General features: G+C 41.1%; 3 protein-coding genes across 7 annotated transcripts in view; 1 reads left to right on the forward strand and 2 right to left on the reverse strand.

Annotated features, from left to right (window-relative positions):
- Nucleotides 1-17584, reverse strand: part of LOC124412981 — an 81530-nt gene that overhangs the window by 1914 nt on the left and 62032 nt on the right. The window contains exon 1 of one of the 3 annotated variants that reach the window (XM_046893248.1): nucleotides 5960-5970. The exons of the other annotated variants lie outside the window; for them this stretch is intronic. The gene's annotated coding sequence lies outside the window, so the exon portion shown is untranslated. Of the gene's footprint in view, nucleotides 1-5959; nucleotides 5971-17584 lie in introns of those variants that run through there. 3 annotated transcript variants of the gene reach the window in all.
- Nucleotides 563-14553, forward strand: LOC124412975 (neuronal acetylcholine receptor subunit alpha-7-like). 3 transcript variants are annotated; one of them, XM_046893233.1, is made up of 9 exons: nucleotides 563-640; nucleotides 3740-3876; nucleotides 6867-7021; nucleotides 7622-7805; nucleotides 11101-11317; nucleotides 12519-12653; nucleotides 13113-13279; nucleotides 13356-13491; nucleotides 13768-14553. In XM_046893233.1, exons 1-9 carry the CDS (start codon nucleotides 583-585, stop codon nucleotides 13995-13997), a joined length of 1419 nt encoding a protein of 472 aa, XP_046749189.1. In that variant the 5' UTR covers nucleotides 563-582; the 3' UTR covers nucleotides 13998-14553. The 3 variants fall into 3 exon arrangements, with proteins under 3 accessions (XP_046749189.1, XP_046749190.1, XP_046749191.1); XM_046893234.1 differs by having other exon boundaries at nucleotides 13771-14553; XM_046893235.1 differs by having other exon boundaries at nucleotides 13113-13249.
- Nucleotides 14753-16076, reverse strand: LOC124412983 (calmodulin-like protein 4). The gene is made up of 5 exons (XM_046893249.1): nucleotides 15946-16076; nucleotides 15675-15705; nucleotides 15466-15597; nucleotides 15201-15383; nucleotides 14753-15112 (listed from the first exon to the last, which is right to left on the reverse strand). The coding sequence occupies exons 1-5, from the start codon at nucleotides 15946-15948 to the stop codon at nucleotides 15012-15014; spliced, it is 450 nt and encodes a 149-aa protein (XP_046749205.1). The 5' UTR covers nucleotides 15949-16076; the 3' UTR covers nucleotides 14753-15011.

Raw genomic sequence — 17584 nt, forward strand, 5'->3', positions numbered from 1 at the left:
TCGTCGATTGGTTGACAATGTTAGAATATATAATAGTCGCCTCCTGACCTCATGAATATTCATTGAATCCTGCGGGATCGGAGGTGATGTGGTAACTACCTAAAGCGTACAAGCAACCAGGAGCATGGCTCAAGCAAACTTGTTAATTTCGCGTGAACAGGTCCGCAATAACTTTGCAAAATAACCCAACCAGAAACGAGTCGTGGAGTCGAAAAATCTGCCATACAAACGATTTTGTGGAAATAAAATAAGAGAGTGATCATAGGAGTGAAGTTGAGTGCGAAAGCGATGTTTCGCGTCGGCTCACATATGTGACGAGCCCTTTCCTCTCAATTGCCTTACATTCGATATTCCCTTTTCTTTCGCTGTATTTAATTGAGAATTCTTTTTACGAAACACTTTACAAATCTCAAGATGCACTCTCTCCCAAAGAATTTTTTTCCTCACTTTTTCTGGATGAGATGAACAAAATTCAAGCAAAACGCCTGCGCGTTCTTGGTCCATAGATGGTGGGGGATGAGGAAGTTCGCGCTTGAATCTGCGGGCGAAAAGCTGGAGACTCTCACTAGTGCGAATCATCCCATGGAGCCCATCGCTAGACAAACACGTCTCATCGTCGTAGCGATTTTATTCGCATTCGGTAAGTGCAGAGCATCCACAATTCACGCATTTTATTATAATATAATTTTTTTTATTATTATAATCTTGTAATACGCAATACGTGTTATATATTTCCCTTTGGTATTAAAATTCGCGACATTTATTCACCGTCGAGACTTAAATGTAAAGATAAACTTTTAAAATTCAACGAACTTTCGGTTAAAATTTAAACGAAAATTCCTTTCCGAAGTTGAAAGTATAGAATTTTGTTTCTCTTTTTACTTTGCCAATTGTTTGTTTAATGACTTTTCCGCGAAGCATGCTATTCCCGTGATACGGCAATTTACTCGATTCCCACCGGTCTAATGCAGTACTGGAAACTTTGGAGTTTCATCGCAAGGTTCTGTGGCTTAACGCGAATTTCTGCGCACCCAGCGCGAAACAATTATACCTACTCACCCTTTCTCGGAGTTTGTCGCTGTACGCATTTAGATAGACTTAATTAGACACAGAAATTAATTAGCGGTTGAATAAAAGGCGCAGTTTTTAGGATTGAGATAATAATCACTGTTTGCTTCAAGGAATTATCGATTGTAATTTCAATTTTAAATGAACCGGCCGATAATCGATCGTCGATAGGAATTCATTATTATTCCAAAAAAAATTTAACGAACTTGAGCAAAGTCAAAGATAATTAAGAAAGGAGAGCAGAAATTGAAACAGCGGAGAATTCAACTGTGGATTCGGTAATATAGCGCGATAAGTCAAATACGAGGGCCAAAAGTAGAGAATATATCATATCAAAGTTCCGAACCTGATATTACAAGCAAGAAAAGATCGTCTAAAACTTCACTTTACATTATTTTTCCATCTTAATTTTCTCCAACTCCATTAGCCAACGATTGAAATTAAACATTATTACACTTTGATTAATTCTTGGATTAATTAAAGTCACTTGCAGATGATTAATTCTTTCCATTAAAATCTCTCGGCAATTTTAATATGAGAAAACTCTGCCAACTTGAATTTATTATTCGCGCTATACGAGGTACAATATAACAGTGCAGTTCTGATACGATTCAACCATTCTGAAACACACCTGCTGATATTATAATTATCGTTATCATAAACCATTCTCATTAACTATTTTCACTTTGCGCGGAGCTTAAACACGCCTCGAACAATGAAATACAACAATTTAATAGACGCGGGTAATTCAATAAAGCACGTAAAAATATAAACAGCGATTCAGGTATTCCAGACTGCGCATTGTTTCACTTTCTAGTCTGAATTGAGTGGTATAAATTTCAGCCAAAGGTGCAAAAAGCCTCGGTAAGATACGGAGCCAATTAATAACCGAGATATCATTCGACTGCCGTGGTTTTCACGTATATATTCTAAATGCATAGTAACAGCCTCGATTTTTCTCCTCGAAAGTTTATTTCACTGACTTCCATTCTTTTTCAAATTCTCTCCCAATTTCTCTTCTTCTACTTGCCAAGTTAAAGCCAAAATTTTAACGCTTTTTTCTCACCTTGTACAAACTAAAGCAGGCATCAGGGCCAATCAACGTTCCGCGGAATTTGCATGTGCTTGAAAATTGACGAAGCAAAGTTCGATCGCTGCAGGGTCGAGTTTGTGTCTCACGTCCTTTTTCGCTGTTCCATTTAATTTCCCTAACTTTTGGCGAAAGCCACTTCCGGTTCATTTCGCACCCTTGATTGACACACTCTCAAATTTAAGCCTACCTATTTCAACACGAGCATCGTGCACTGTCAACCGGATATAATCTCTTCCAATCTGTAAGGTGTAATCCCGATTCATCCTCCCAACGTGTCTTCAGGCCCTTCATTTGACGATCGCAAACTATCTGCCATTAGTCAGCAGCTCAGGGCACAAATTTACTCAAATCCTTGGCTCAAGTCATCCGCAGAGTGTTATAGACAAAACGGACAATAAATTTTCCTCGCAGTCTTTGCATCTAATTAAGCAATTATATATTCCTTACTTGCGATTTCCACGACAGAGATATTTTTGCGAATCATATATAATTTGATGCTCCGAGAACCGTACAGTGTGAGGAATTTTCGTAGCGGGGAAGATCTTCGCTTTCGATAAAATTATAGGAACGATCCATCAATCACTCGCACTCCGATTTTGATCCCTTGTGTACCTAATACTATAAATATATGTATATATATATATACAAACAACGAGGTGTCTTCCGGGTGAATGTGTGCACAAAGTGTCTCTTGGCACGTCAAGACGGATTATAAAGGCGACTTTGTTAACCGCTGGGATTATTAATTAATTTCCCCAGCGTGTACAGCACGTAACACCGGTGCGGTGACAATTTATTACAGGATGGTATGTCGAAGTCTTCGCATGGGGGAATCGCGAGGGTGTTTGCCTAATAACCGCTAATAACGAACTTTGAAACGCTCCGACGCATCGCATCGCGTTTAAGGTTTAGTACCGATCAAGTGTCGCCGATATACCTGCGTCATTCAATCCCGGGGTGTATAAAATAACATCCCTTATAAGAAAACCTGACAAGGTGACATGTGATAACCTGGCTAATTGTCACTTGATACGAACTTATTCCTCCAAACTTGAAATTTGAAGCATCTATAGTATACGTCGATGACGTTAGGCGGAATACAGCAAACTCAGGAACACGATGCAACAGGTTCCGACCGTACAGATCAGAGAAACGATACGGAGGGTAATTAGGGTGTTCCTGAAGCAGACCGATCGGAAAGAACATCACCTAAAATCTCGGAGCAATTTTTTTCTACCCCCGTTTCAAACTACCCCGTACATAGCGAAATGTAACGTGAATGGATCTGAGCTGGAAGGCTGGACAAGATGGTTTTGCGGTGAGCAGAAGGACGCGGAGCTTATCCGAGCGTATAATCATATCGGTGGGCTTTTTTGACCTTCGCGAATATTCGTCCCTTCCTTCATCGCTAATGGGTCGATCCGTTCTAAGAATGATGCGAGATCCAGCTTTGATCGCCATTGCGTGAACAAATTTTATCCTATCTCGATATATCAATGACTCGATGACACGTGGATCAGGACTTGTATTGTACAGTTTAGCACATCGCAAGCTCTGATGTAACCAATCCTTTTACAGGCTGCTGTGACGAGCACGAATATAGGCTGACCAAGTATCTCCTCGAGGGCTACGATGCGGCTGTCCGACCAGCAGAAAATTCCTCTGAACCATTGGCCGTCATTTTTGGCTTATCTCTCCACCACATTATCGACGTCGTGAGTTACTTTAACGTATTGTAAGGTCATGCCAATTTGGATTCAAGTACAGCAGATTTTTGTTTATTTATTTTTATTTTATTTTTCATAACGTGGAATACACACGAAGTACAATAATGGCTCAGTGAACAATGAACAGTCAAAATCACACGTAGTGGTCTCTGGGTGCATAAACTATACGCCTCGATATTTATATAGTCGAAAGTGCATTTATATATATACTATACTTGCAGGAGTTTTTCCTGAATTCTTAACAAATGCGATGAAATTTTTCAAGCGTATCCAAAGTGTGCCAGCGATAGCTATTTTACAATTCAAAACTGCACTCTCGCTTCCCATCGAACTTCTTACGCTGAAACGCGGAAACGACGTGCGACGTGATCCTGGAGAAAGAAAAATACTGAAATATAAGCAGTTAAAATTGCAAATCTATTAATGAAAAGGTCGTTGTTGGATGAGCAATTTTCGTGGGGATTTCAATTCCTTGACACCCTTATTTCGGTACATGACTAATTCAAAACCGAAGACAATCATGCCCAGCGCAAGTCCAGCGACTAGTACCATAAAGAGGCCTGTAACTTCCTGCAGACTAAGAATCTGCGACGGTATCTCAGTATCCAAAGATTTCAGCCGTTTCTCCCGGTCCAACAGCTCGTCGCTAATCCATTTCGATGTCAGTCCGGTTTCCGTGATGATTCGTATCGTCGGTACAATGTCGTTAAGGGAAAGCACGCTTCGTCGTAGAGTGACCATACCTACGGGGAAGTTGCCAACCCCTTCCCTGAGCCGATAGTACTTCGATCCCCACCGTCGAACTTCCAATTCGTCTATCAGCACCGCAACCTGGCCACCGATTCCCTTCAACTCGTCAACATTTCGCGGGTTGTTCACCAGGTCCGAGTACTGGTTCTGATCTAAGGCAACAAAGGTCTGAACGATCGGTCGGAGCCTGGCTTCGTCTTCGAAGTTACCTCTCTGATAAGTCGGTCCGGCTACGGGTACACCGACATCCGCTAGTTCCTCGATGGAGTCGAACATCCGGTGTTGCGGGTTGTTCAGAACACTGGCCAGTGAAGCGATGTAGCTCTGGGTCATGAGGTACCCGTAAACAACCCACACGATCACCTGGAACTTCTCGACAAAACCGCGGGGCATTTTGCGGAGCGATTCTCCGAGGAAGACGGCGAGCACCATCGACCAGGACAACGCCTTCCGGTTGACCCTGATCAGCAGCCAGCCTGCGACGAGACTGAACAGCATCGCTATCCACACTGAGTCGCCAAAGGGTCTGAGCAAGCTGGCGAACGGGATGTCGTTCGAGACCGGGACCATCACCACGATGTAGTGGTTCGCGTAGGAGGTGGAGAAGCTGATCGCCTCGTCGTGCCCCATCGCCAAACTACACGCACCGACGTCCGCCTCATCGGACTTCAGCTTGGCCAGGATCCTCTGGAAGTAGCTGAGCACCTCACCGTCCCGGTCTTCGAGGCGACTGTCCGGCATCGTCACGGCGTCGATGACCTCGATCGTGAAGTTGTGCCGATCGGCTATCGTCTCGATGATCTTCTCCTCGACCCCGACCATCCTTACCTGACCCTCGACCTCATCAAGCCGCGAAAAAAGCTCGCAATTACCGCTCGCCACCCGGATCACACAGTCATTGTAGTCGAGACTTCGGAAGGAGAGGTTTCCCGCCATCGTCCCGTTCTCCCAGCGTGCCACAACCCTCGGCTGCTCAGGAGTGCACGGCTTCAACGAAACGTTGCGCTCGCTCTTCATCGCCAGGATACGATCTCCAACCGGGACCAGGATCATCGCGCACTCCATGAACTGCTTCCAAGCGAGGTCGACGACGGTCTTCGCGTTTCCCTCGGCCTCCTCTTCGCTCCCCAAAGACTCGGAAATCACCACCAACAGGTCGACGTCCACACTCGAGATCGGACCCGCGTTCTCGATCACTTTCGGCGCTTCTATCATCGACGTAAAGACGATTACGTGCTCGCACTTGTCGCAGGTTCTACACTCTTCGAAGACCGCTGTCGCCGCGTTGATCATCATCTGAGCTCTGTGATCCACTCGCAACATGTTCACCATCGCCAAGGGCGCACCATTCGCTGAACCCGAAAATATCACGCAGTAGATCTGCCTGTAGTCCAATGGCTGTTTGGAGATCGTTTGGTGGACGCTGTGCATCATCCTCTTCACGAAGACTGACTCGTCCCTTTCGTTTTCAATCAACTCACGAAGAGTAGTGGAAGCGCAGAGGCTTGTCGTCAGGATGACGAGACTCAGTACCAAGGCAACGAGTTGGTGGTGCAATATCATCGGCATTCTACCTTCTTCCGGGAAGTGATATAACTTATGTCCTTTCTCAAGTTCTTCGACCACGCGAGAAAGCTTCAAGTCTGAAGCCACGGTCAGCGACGCAACGAACATTTCGGCTGCGTTATGCAAATTTTACCACTCACCACCCAGCGGCACTCTATTCGATTATTTTCAATCAACGTTTATTACGGTCACGCCATACCCAGACACACAAGCGCTACTGGAAGTAATTTTATACACCGCTGTTGGTAAAAAGCCCCTTTTCAGTCTCTAATCGCACTTTATCACATAGATTTTCAGAACAGAAAACGTCTCACTGATCGTTTCTTTGATCTTTGAAACTTGGCCTGATATTTGCGAACTTTGCCGGCTTCCGTTGTAATATCGTTCTGCAACGTGGCCGAGTGCGATTTTCACGACATTATTACATTTCGCGTTGTAGACACGTTCAGGTGTGCAAACATTTTATAACTCGAGTTGTAATAAAATTCCTCATCGGAAATTGGGTCCCATTACATGAGGATGAAACCGTGGACCTGCGACACACATTTCTTCAGTAACGATTACAAGTGCAGTACTTCATCAATAGAACTGCAGTCTCATGTCTGGTGCAGTCTTGCCGTACTGCAGATCAATGAATAACTGGACAGTTTTCTCTGTTTCAGGATGAGAAAAACCAAATACTAACCACCAACTGCTGGGTCACTCAAGCCTGGACAGATCATCACCTGAAGTGGAACGCCTCAGAATTTGCCGGGATCAGGGTGATTCGCGTCCCTTACAACCGAGTTTGGCGACCGGACACAATTTTGTACAACAAGTGAGTAAACTCTACTTGCGTAATTTTTTCTCTCATCAATTTCAAGTCCCTAATTACACTTTTGTGCCCAAAAGCCGGTGTATGAGGGATGAACATTCGGTTCGCTCTGCTTTTATAATTTTCCTATAGCGCCTTATTATTTCGCGTCTCGGCTAAGTGTTGGGTCCTTTTTTTTTAAGGAGATAATGTGATAATGTGTAGGCGCTAAAGCCGAGTTACTCATTGTCAGCCCCGTTTTGCAATATCCCATCGCCGACGAAATAAAACGTTTTATGAAAGCTCTCACAATTTATTTTTATTTTTTTATTTATTTTTTTTGCTCTTGTCCTCCCGCATGATTTTATCGCGTTTCGTTGATTTTCGTACATCCATTCAAACCGCGGCTGCTGCCAGCTGGATTCTATTACACAAGGGTCATTTTATAATTTGCATATCAGGGAACAGCTACGCGTGTAGATATTGATAACCAAATACCCTGCAAGCATGACACTCTATCGGCTCGTTGTCAAAAAAATATCCACAAAAACGGAACAGAATTCTGACCAAGCATTGAATGTAATTATCGCAGTGCAAAAAAAACCTCAAATTAAATCGTTTCAGCGCCGATCCTCAGTACAGTTCGGCAGTTATCAACACGAATGTGATTGTTAGCCACACGGGTGAAGTGATATGGCTAAGTCACGGGATATTTCGCAGCAGCTGCGACATCGACGTAGAATTTTTTCCCTTCGACGAGCAACGATGCGCCCTGAAGTGGGCCTCGTGGACATACGACGGTTACCAGGTGAGTGATAACGTCGTTATTTAATAACAATTTAGAATCAAACAATCAGGGGGGGGGGGGAGGGAACAGTATTACTTTATGTAAAAAAAAACTACAAATATGCAAGTCCGCATTCAGCATTTATAAATTTACCTGTAGTTTTGTACTAAAAAAAAAAAGAAGGAAAAAATGAAGAGAAGAAACAGGGACCGTCAAATGCAAATACTGTACGGCAAATTTGCCTGTGGCAGTTCTGTTTTTTTTTTCTATCTCTTTCTCTCTCTTTTATTACTCGACGTTCGATTCACGTGCGACTGATTTTTGTATTAGATTACGGTTTGCGCTGGAAATTGCTAATTTTATGTACGTAGATACACGGTGCAAATGCTATTTTCCAGAATTTTCTACCCAATTCAATTATTGCCCTACAATTGACGGTTCGCGTGTAGATGGTGAACCATTTTTTTTTTCCTCTTTTCACCACAATGCCTGTCAAGCAAACATGTCGAGCTAATCTTTTTTCGCTGTAACGGTACAACTATGTAACCCCGATTCCAATATCGGACGATACAAGTTTATTGATTCGGGAATACATTTTCGCTTGAATTATTATAGTATTCTTCTAGATCGTCGTTGCGGTTCATGCACACGGAATATTTCGAACTATTCCGATACGCCAGTGCGGGAAAAACTTTTTACAAAGAAAAATATGTCTCGAGTTCTATTTCTCGTGAAAATTTGATTATAACACATTCGTGGAGATGGAAAGTTATCCGAGCGGCTAACAAACGCGGTTCGTTTCCAAACGAAGAGTCGCGAAACGTTGGCCAACCTCTATTCACTCCGTATTTAAGGGCGTAGCTTCGCAGACAAACGTTGAAAATATGCATAGATTCGCTCAAGTGAGTAATTTCCATTCCATGAAAATGGATATTTCCAGGTTTGGTGAAGAAAACTGATATCGTTTGACGATTTTAATTGGCGTATACATATAGTATATACCTGTGTCAATTCTCATGAAACAAAATCCAAACGAAACCTTTCCATTCGTTCTTCGATTACGTTTTTATAAATAAAGTTTGACATTTCGAGCGAACTCTTGTGCTCAGAATAACTTGACAAGGTTCGCTGAATCGCGCGGATGATCACGCCGAGATTTTCGCCAGACAAAGACCGGATGGATTATTCCGCGGCGAACAAGGGTGAACGGCACCCCGTGTCATCCCGTACATCGCCGCCTGACATCAGAGAGTTTGGTGGTTAATTTTGAGGATGATGTTACGCAGCAAACCCTCTAAAACAAACGACGTGCCGTGATCATTCGGGTCTACGTCTACGCCTAAGCACAACTTATACATATGTGTGTTACTTCGAGTCAAAGTTATATGCAATTAACCCTTTGAGTCATAGTTTTAAGTATTCTTACCACATATTTTATATCAATTTTTTTGTATATTTAGACAACTTTCTGACATATTTTTTTATGGTTTTTCGCTAGTTCTGATACTATACTAACAGGTTTTAAATACTCGAGAGTAATCATCGAGATGTAATATAGATTGTTAGTGTTAGGAACAAATTGACTGACAAAACATCGTGAAAGTTGTAGGAATAATTTATTTCCATATGTTTTACATACATTACAAGTTTTTTGAGTCGCTGATTACGAATCTGAAATCGCATAAAAAAATTCAAGATGGCAGATCCAATATGGTGGACGAAAATCTCAAATTCGATCGAATCCGGAGAAAAAAATCTGTTCAGGGGTTTTTCGGATCGCTGATTAGGAATCTGATATCAGATTTTGAAAATTCAGTATGGCGAATCCAATCAGAGACCCCGAAAACCCCAGCATAGAGTTTTTTTTACCGTATTCGATCAAATTTGAAATTTCTATCCACCATCATCAATTTTCAAAATCTGATTTCAGATTCGTAATCAACGACTCCGAAAACCATAGAATACCATCTTGCTATAAAATTTAACTCAGCACAATAACGTGTGACTCAAAGGGTTAATTTCTCACGGGATGATCTCTAAATTTTCGGTCTAGAAAAAAATTTCCACTCACCATGCGTAAAGATTTTACAGTTTTACTGCAATAATAATACGGAGGAAAAATTCCCGTGCTGCGAGTTATAATAATTGAAGACTCTTGCAGTATCTACGTAAAATCAGGTATCAATTATCCAACTCAAAGGGATGCTAATTTTACAATTAAATCGCATCGTTATACCTGTATATATGTAGATACTATCAAAGATATATCGACTGTACAGTCATACTACAGCTGGCGTTAACAATGCATGAAGCAATCAACAATAGAGTCAGTCGAACGATGATCGGGTATCAATTATAACCGACTATTGGATTTCGAACGTTGTGCATAATTTCATCGGAGTCGCGAATTGACGCGCGGCTTATGTGCAGACTGCTGTGGCGAAAGTGCGATTGAATACATATTTAATTCGTCGTCGGCGGGATGATTAAATGTGCGCAAAATTATTCGGGCACTACTGCGAGACGAGAGATGTCGAGGTAGAATTTTCCAACGATGAAAATTCCCGTGAAAGGAACCGACGACGAGTTATTAATTGCTAATAGCGAACCGCAAAAGCGAAAAACAGGATGCGACGCATGGGCCATGAAAATCCTGTTACAAAAGGTAGCGTGTATGCATGAACTGTAAAAATTTGAAAAAAAAGGAAAGAAAAGAAAAGACGAAAAAAAAAAAAAAAAACTGTCAAAAGATAAAGAATTAAAGAGCGAAAAAAGAAGAAATTCGAATGTCATTTAAACTCGAAATGCACTTCGGATGTAGCAAAGGCTCGGGATGATGGAGTTCCCCGTACGGGGAAATCGAAAGGTTTAATCCTGAATGGGAAAAGAATTCAATGCCCTCCCAGCCTCCGCCTTCGCGCTCCACCCCTTAAACCATCCCGTATCGCTGTATGCCGCGTTTTCTGCGCCTCCAACCTGCTAAGCCCATACGTACATATATCCTATATCCCATTTTTCAATGGGGCCTGGGTATATAAATACGCATACACACGTCTCTTTCTCTATTTCTCTCTATATCTATAAAACTACATACTTATATATGCCGACGTGTAAATCGAGGTTGCTTGCCGCAACTTTTTTTTTTTTGTTTTTGTTTTCTCGAAAAATTGTGACAGTTTCTTTGGAAAACGTGAGAAGGTCAGTTGAAACTGAAATTTTCTTCGTTGTGTTTAGACTGGATCAATTTATTACGTGAGAATTCTCAGTGACCTGGATTTGCGGTTAACCGCTGCTTAATTTCACCCTGGTATTTCAGCTGGAATTGGAAAAGCAGAGCGAACAGGGCGACGTTAGTAATTACCAGGCAAACGGGGAATTCGATCTGGTGGATTTCTCGGCGAGGAAAAACATCCAGTTTTACTCCTGTTGCCCTGAACCTTATCCTGATATCACGTACGAAATTCGCCTGCGACGTCGTCCCATGTTCTATGTTTTCAACCTGATTCTACCCTGCCTACTTATCAATGGAATCGGTGAGCTGCACGATAAAAAATTAAATTACAATTTAGGGGATGCAAAATTTATATGAATATTATAGACATTGTATTCGTTCATTTTCGAAGACTCTATTTTGAAACCTTTTCATCTTCTTTTCCGCTTTACGCGCGTCTAACTCATTTGTCAATCCGACGGTTCAGCGATTATCGATTATCGTTTACTCCTGATTAATCAGCCCCTCAAGCCGTACATAACTAAGTCACAGCCAGAGTTAAAAATAAGAGCAAGAGGATGTACGTATGTCAGAACAGGTATTGTACATCGAAAATGTTTTTTTTAAATCATCCTGTTTGCCATCCACCGTCAAATATTACATTTATAGAAAGTAGATAAATTTGTTTGGAAATTTTTTGCAAACTGAATCATGCCATTATTAGTAGAGTCTGTAAACGGGACTGATGAACCTTGCCAGTTGGGATGTTGGAGTTACTCAATTATATGCTTCGTCGATTATATTTATTTTTCCTTATCGCCAAACCGTTGACGAGTTCCGGTTTACGGCTATGGACGTAAATAGAGAAAAATATCGTGGAGTTTTCGCAGGCTTCGATTTATTCTCGCTCAGTTTGTACCTTCTACTACCTTATTCCGGTAACGAAGTTGAAACTAACTTATTAGAGCTCCTGATATCGAGTAGTTACAGTTTAATGAAGAAAAGGCGGCCGTGCTTGATGAAATAATTTTAATTAACTTGGAGATAGTATTTAGTTCATACGTGAAAGAGGAATTCGACTTCTGAAAGATCCTTTCTACTCTCTGAACGTGAAAAAATTTCTGTGATGTTTAGTTCATCGTAGGATCAACAGCTGAGAAAATACGAAAGAAAAGTACGGAAAAATTTTGTTTTTGATTCCTCTCGCAAAATTACGTCGACATAAGCCATCAAAGAATTGATTCCAGCATTATTCCAAAATCGACCAAATTTCAACCAAAAAAATCCAAACGGGTTATCTTTACTTTTTTGTGATTCTTAGAGCCAAGACTCCCTGACTTGGAATTAATCCAAATTGCCCTTTAGTAAGGATTGCAAATGAGGCACTATGTATCAGGAAATAATACTAATCACCAAAATTCCGGCTCTGATCCATTTTTGAAATTCGTTTTTCTTCCGCGTATGCATAAATTTTATTCTCAACCATTTGATTTTCGCCACAAATTAAATTTTCAACTTTTCAGCTCTTCTCGTTTTCTACGTGCCCTCGGAATCTGGCGAAAAGGTCACCCTCGGCATATCGGCCCTTCTCTCGATGACCGTCTTTCTCATGACGATTCGTGAGACTCTGCCACCGACGGAGAAAACGCCTCTGATAAGTGGGTATAACTAATTTTGTTTAAATTAAGTTAAAAAAAAATCTATTCTATATATATATATATATATATATATTTATATCACATTCAATTTCGTATAATTGTGATTTAATAAACGGAGCTCAGTGTTTGAGATTCGTTTAACTCACGGGGGAAATCGAGCTGAAATTAGTTTCACAGCTCGACGGGAATGTGCTCGTTCTAATTTTGGGTAATTAGAGGAGGCGGAAGCTATAGTAGAGCATTGTAGACGAAGCTCGGCGTGTCGTTTTGTACGATCAATTAAATTCCCGGATTTACGACTCTCCCTGCAGACTCGTGAAGCGAGCGAACAAGTCGAGGTACCCGATTATGCACCGGAATCATGCACCAATCCTATGTAAAAATTCCACTTCGATCGCTGATAATTATTGCATATCTACACATATATGTACAAAATCATAACACCATATAATTTCGCAGGTCTTTATTACGGTGTAAGTATTTGCCTGGTGTCCTTCGCATCCGGCCTGGCAGTGGTCACGTTGAATTTACACCACCGAGGTGTGAGGGGTACCAGAGTTCCGGCGGTGGTGAGGTCCTTGGTCCTCGAGAAATTGGCACGTGTTGTATTTCTCAATTTCCATGAGGTAAAATGTGAGAATTTTACCCCTTTTCATCGTAACAATATGATAGAACGGAATGCATGCCTTTTCGATTATGCAGGATATGCCCGAGCCGACAAGGAAAAAGAAATGCCCTCTTCACTGCAAACCGGATATCAGTCCACCGGCTTCGTCTCAGGTCCAAATGTCGCCAAAATATCTGCCCAGGAGGAATGACAGTGCGAACAGCAGCCCAGGTATGTCGGAATGCAATTTGTACTTTTTTCTCGTCAGACTTAAGGGGGTGCTTTGGTCAATTTCGACGTTGACGTATATATGAAGAAAATCATTTGATGATTTTTGACGCAGAAATAAAGAAATGGCATGAATTCTACGAATATTGCCACGCCAAATAAAAATATAATGGGGCTACTTGGCCCTTTTATACGTGATCGTCGAAATCGACCAGGGCACTCCCTTAACTGTTAGAGCTTCGTTTTTGACGTTCATCTTCGGTTTCCTTGTTCCATAAGAAGCTGGCATCGAGGCCCAATGGTCCCGGGTTCTGGGTCGGGTTCATGCCACAATCGACAGAAACGAACGTCGATTAACGGAGCAGGAACGTAGGGAGAGAACGGAGCTGGAATGGAAGCAGGTCGCTTTGGTCAGCGATCGGGCTTTGCTCTGCATTTTCTTTCTCACGACGATAATCAGCACGACGGTTATCCTCTGCGGATCACCACCGACAGATCCGATCAAATGAAACATGAGATACCAATTTTAGTATGTATCGTCGAGTGCGATCTACACCTCTTGGGTATGATTTTAACGTTCAAAATCGCAATTTTTTTGTCCAATAACACTGCGCACCAATCTGCATGAGAATGCATGCGATAACGAAAATTAAGGTCTTATCCACGTTGCAAAAGTTTTTTTATTCAGAGAACGTAACGCGTTTAATTCGATTAAAGGGATTTCATTTAATCCGGAGAGTCGGGCATGCTGGGTGCAACGCTTGAAGCGTTTATATACGCCATTCGCGTACGGCAATTAAGAAACTAGTTATCCAGGTACGCGCAGAAGTTGCAGCTGCATGCTAAACATTTTTAATTAGTGGATTGAATGGGTGTATACTTGAGTTTTACGTGATCAAGAAATTATCGTGTGTACTTCGAATAAATATACCACTCTAGCTGGTATAACGTTAAATGGGCTACATGTCGGTGTAATATTTATGAATACTAAATACATGTGTAATTGTGATGTTTCTTCAACTTGTAAGCGTAAGAAGTTGTATTCGTTCATGCTAATGAACTTTCAGAAAGTATAATTAAAACTCAAAATGATGTGAATTTCAAGAAAAGTTGAAACGTTTTTACGAACGTAAAAATAAACTTGAATACACCAACTCGGATATAATAATAGCAATAATCAGTAACGTTACGTGACGATGTTTGGTAAATATATAGATTCTTTCAGATAATTGTATGGTCGATGGTAGAAATAAGCGATACGTAATTCGGTATAATAAATATATATTCGTCATTTATTTGCAGTTGAAATATATCAATACTGGAATGTATGGTATAAATAATATAAGGCACCCCAATCACCATGCTGTATGTAAATATTAAACATTTGTAATCGTACGAATAATCCACATTTACGATAATACTGTTTATGATAAAAATTTGAAAACTATCACTGTGACCGTCATTCAACAATATATCGTGCAATAAAATGTGAAATAAAATCTTTTTCTCGTGATATTTTAATTTCAGTAGTAATCAGGTACAGGGGCGCAAGCAATCTTGACAAAATCCTCGTACTTGACTTGTCCGTTGGGTGATACATTGGCTTCCCTAAATATTTGCTCGACTGCAAGAAGAAAAAAACATGAAACAAAATCAAATTTTCATTGAATAAATTCCTGGTAATTACGCAGCTGGATTTTGTATCCTCTGACCTTCTTTGGCACTGAGTTTTTCACCCCAGTGAAGTAGCATGTGAGCTAACTGCCTGGCAGGAATTGAACCGCTCCTAGAAGTATCGGCAGCTTTGAATGCTTCGATAACTTCTTTAGGAAGATTTTCCGCTCTCGTTTGGTGATGCATCACTTCGAGGAAATCGGCGAAGGACATTTTACCACCTGATGGAAAGTAGAGAATGTGATAAAAGGGTTGATGTAAGCGCAGAATTGATTTGTAACCGTTTTAAACACCAAGTCTCACCTTTATCTTTGAGATATTTGTTCAGTTCACCAATTGTCGGACTCAGACCCAACGATCGCATTATAATGGTCAATTCATCGAGTGTTTTGATTTGCCCACTTCGTGCGAAGAGATAGAAGCATTCCCTGAACTCTGTAATTTGATAGACGATAGCTGAGAGAGTGATCGCATCAAAAAATGACAATGTGTGATGGTACGAACCGACTTACCATCTATATCTTCTTCTCGGAAGTAACGGGCCTGTGGAAAAGAGTTTGTAAGTAATTCTGAGTCACTATTTACTTGGTTAACAATCGTTATATTATCATCGATCTCATATCAGTCTGTGCGATTAATTGCTGATTGGAAATTGTAGATGGCTCAGATAATGAGAACAATTGACGTTGTTTGAAAACTCGGAAACTTGGTAAAAGGGTTTCATTTAATTGCATTAAGAACATCAATTTTATGATCGATCGACAAGCAATTGTAGTTTGTTACCATTTCGGTGATCCCTGTTGATGCCGTAGTTATTTATTCGAGACTCAACCCACTGTTTACGTGTCAAACTCGTCGGCGAGCCTAACCTAACTGACTGCTCACCAGGTTCAGTGTTTGCTGAAACAAGTGTGAACTGTAAAGCAGTGGTAATTTCACGGCCTCTTAGAGCAAGAAACTCCTGACCAACCACGTGATCAACGGTGCACAAGTTGAGTTGCGGCGGGGAATTCAAACACCGGGATCGTTTTGTTTATTTGTAAATTAAACGTAAGTTCTTTAGCCATAAAGACTATTAGGGTAATGAGGCTTTCCATAGGCGAAAAAAGACGCGATAAATGCATCATCAAGCGGTGATCTCTGCATCGCGCAATTGATTGTCCATTCGGTAAGCGGTTGATTCGTAAAGACGACAAGAACTAATGTTACCATCATGTGTACCCAGATGGATAATGCAGTGTCGGATATTACTATGACTATGAAATGACCACTGATTAGAATTTTCGAGTATCGCCGTGTATACGGAGAATCAATCTTTCATGCTTCAATTAACGTTAAATTATCGAGCCTTATTTAGAGCCAGTGCATTTGTATCGGAAAACTCGGACATTTTCGAATAGAAATAGTATTCGAACATATTTATTTGAAATTGAAAAATGTACGACTGTTATCAATTCTTGAGCTCATGTTACAGCAACACCCAGTGGACTTTAGACAAGGAACAGAAGAGAGGAATTACCCTTTTTGGACTGTTTCAACGCTGATCTTAGCAACGGAGGCTTAGAGATCATACGTAGCACCGACAGCTCCAGAAATACGGACAATCGATTCATCTATTGATTTATTTCAATACAGATTAAGTGAGATACCAACAGTACAAAATCATGGATATTGTTTTCTGGCGGGACATTGCGCCTACACGCAGGCCAGGGGTTGTAGTCTACACTTACAAACTACAATTAGTATCTTACGTGACATTATTCATATTCTGCTTAGGTGACATTAATTGCAATTTTTCTTCCTCATAAAAAAAATGCGTTTATTAGGTAGTTTTCGATCATTCTTTTGCGTTTCTTTGTGTCTTCGACACTGATACTATTTGGCAACTGATTAAAGTACTACAAAATGATGCCTGAACACTTGTACTACATTTAAAGCACAATAAACGGACTGAACATTAAACTTTATACCTATGAGTTTGTGATTTATCTTCCACTCCTCTCAAGAACGTTAGTCAAAGTTTTATTTTATTCAGTTGTAGCGTACAAGGACTGCGCGGGTGATCAATTCCTCTCGCGAAATGATGTCGATATACAACATCGAGAAAAGTATTTCCAGCATTTGTCCAAGGCGTCAAAATTTTCGCAGAAATCCATAGGGGTTAGCCTTACTTTTTTGATCATTTTTGGAGCCGGGAAAATTTCGTCCCGAAATCGATTTGTACGACCCTTTCTAGGTTGATTAAACGCCCAGGAACTCAGAAAACACACCAGAAAAAAGGAGGGACCAACAGCAGAGAAATCACGACGCAAAGACCGGCAGCAGAAGAATTGAGTGAATACGTCTTTCGTTTTTTGGCTGTAACTTTTGATCCGTTGCTCGTAGCGTATTAGGACTGCGCTTGATCGATTCCTCTGGCAAA

Source organism: Diprion similis, chromosome 12, assembly GCF_021155765.1.
Source record: "Diprion similis isolate iyDipSimi1 chromosome 12, iyDipSimi1.1, whole genome shotgun sequence".
Taxonomy (NCBI): Eukaryota; Metazoa; Arthropoda; class Insecta; order Hymenoptera; family Diprionidae; genus Diprion; species Diprion similis.

Excerpts from the sequence above, each read along its gene's own strand:
- LOC124412975 (XM_046893233.1), top strand. The coding sequence starts at position 583 with ATGGAGCCCATCGCTAGACAAACACGTCTCATCGTCGTAGCGATTTTA. Across the intron at positions 641-3,739 it reads AGCGATTTTATTCGCATTCG|GCTGCTGTGACGAGCACGAA; the intron begins GTAAGTGCAGAG and ends ATCCTTTTACAG. Across the intron at positions 13,492-13,767 it reads CAGTGCGAACAGCAGCCCAG|AAGCTGGCATCGAGGCCCAA; the intron begins GTATGTCGGAAT and ends TTGTTCCATAAG.
- LOC124412983 (XM_046893249.1), bottom strand. Across the intron at positions 15,598-15,674 it reads CCGAGAAGAAGATATAGATG|AGTTCAGGGAATGCTTCTAT; the intron begins GTAAGTCGGTTC and ends ATCAAATTACAG. Across the intron at positions 15,384-15,465 it reads CAAATATCTCAAAGATAAAG|GTGGTAAAATGTCCTTCGCC; the intron begins GTGAGACTTGGT and ends ACTTTCCATCAG.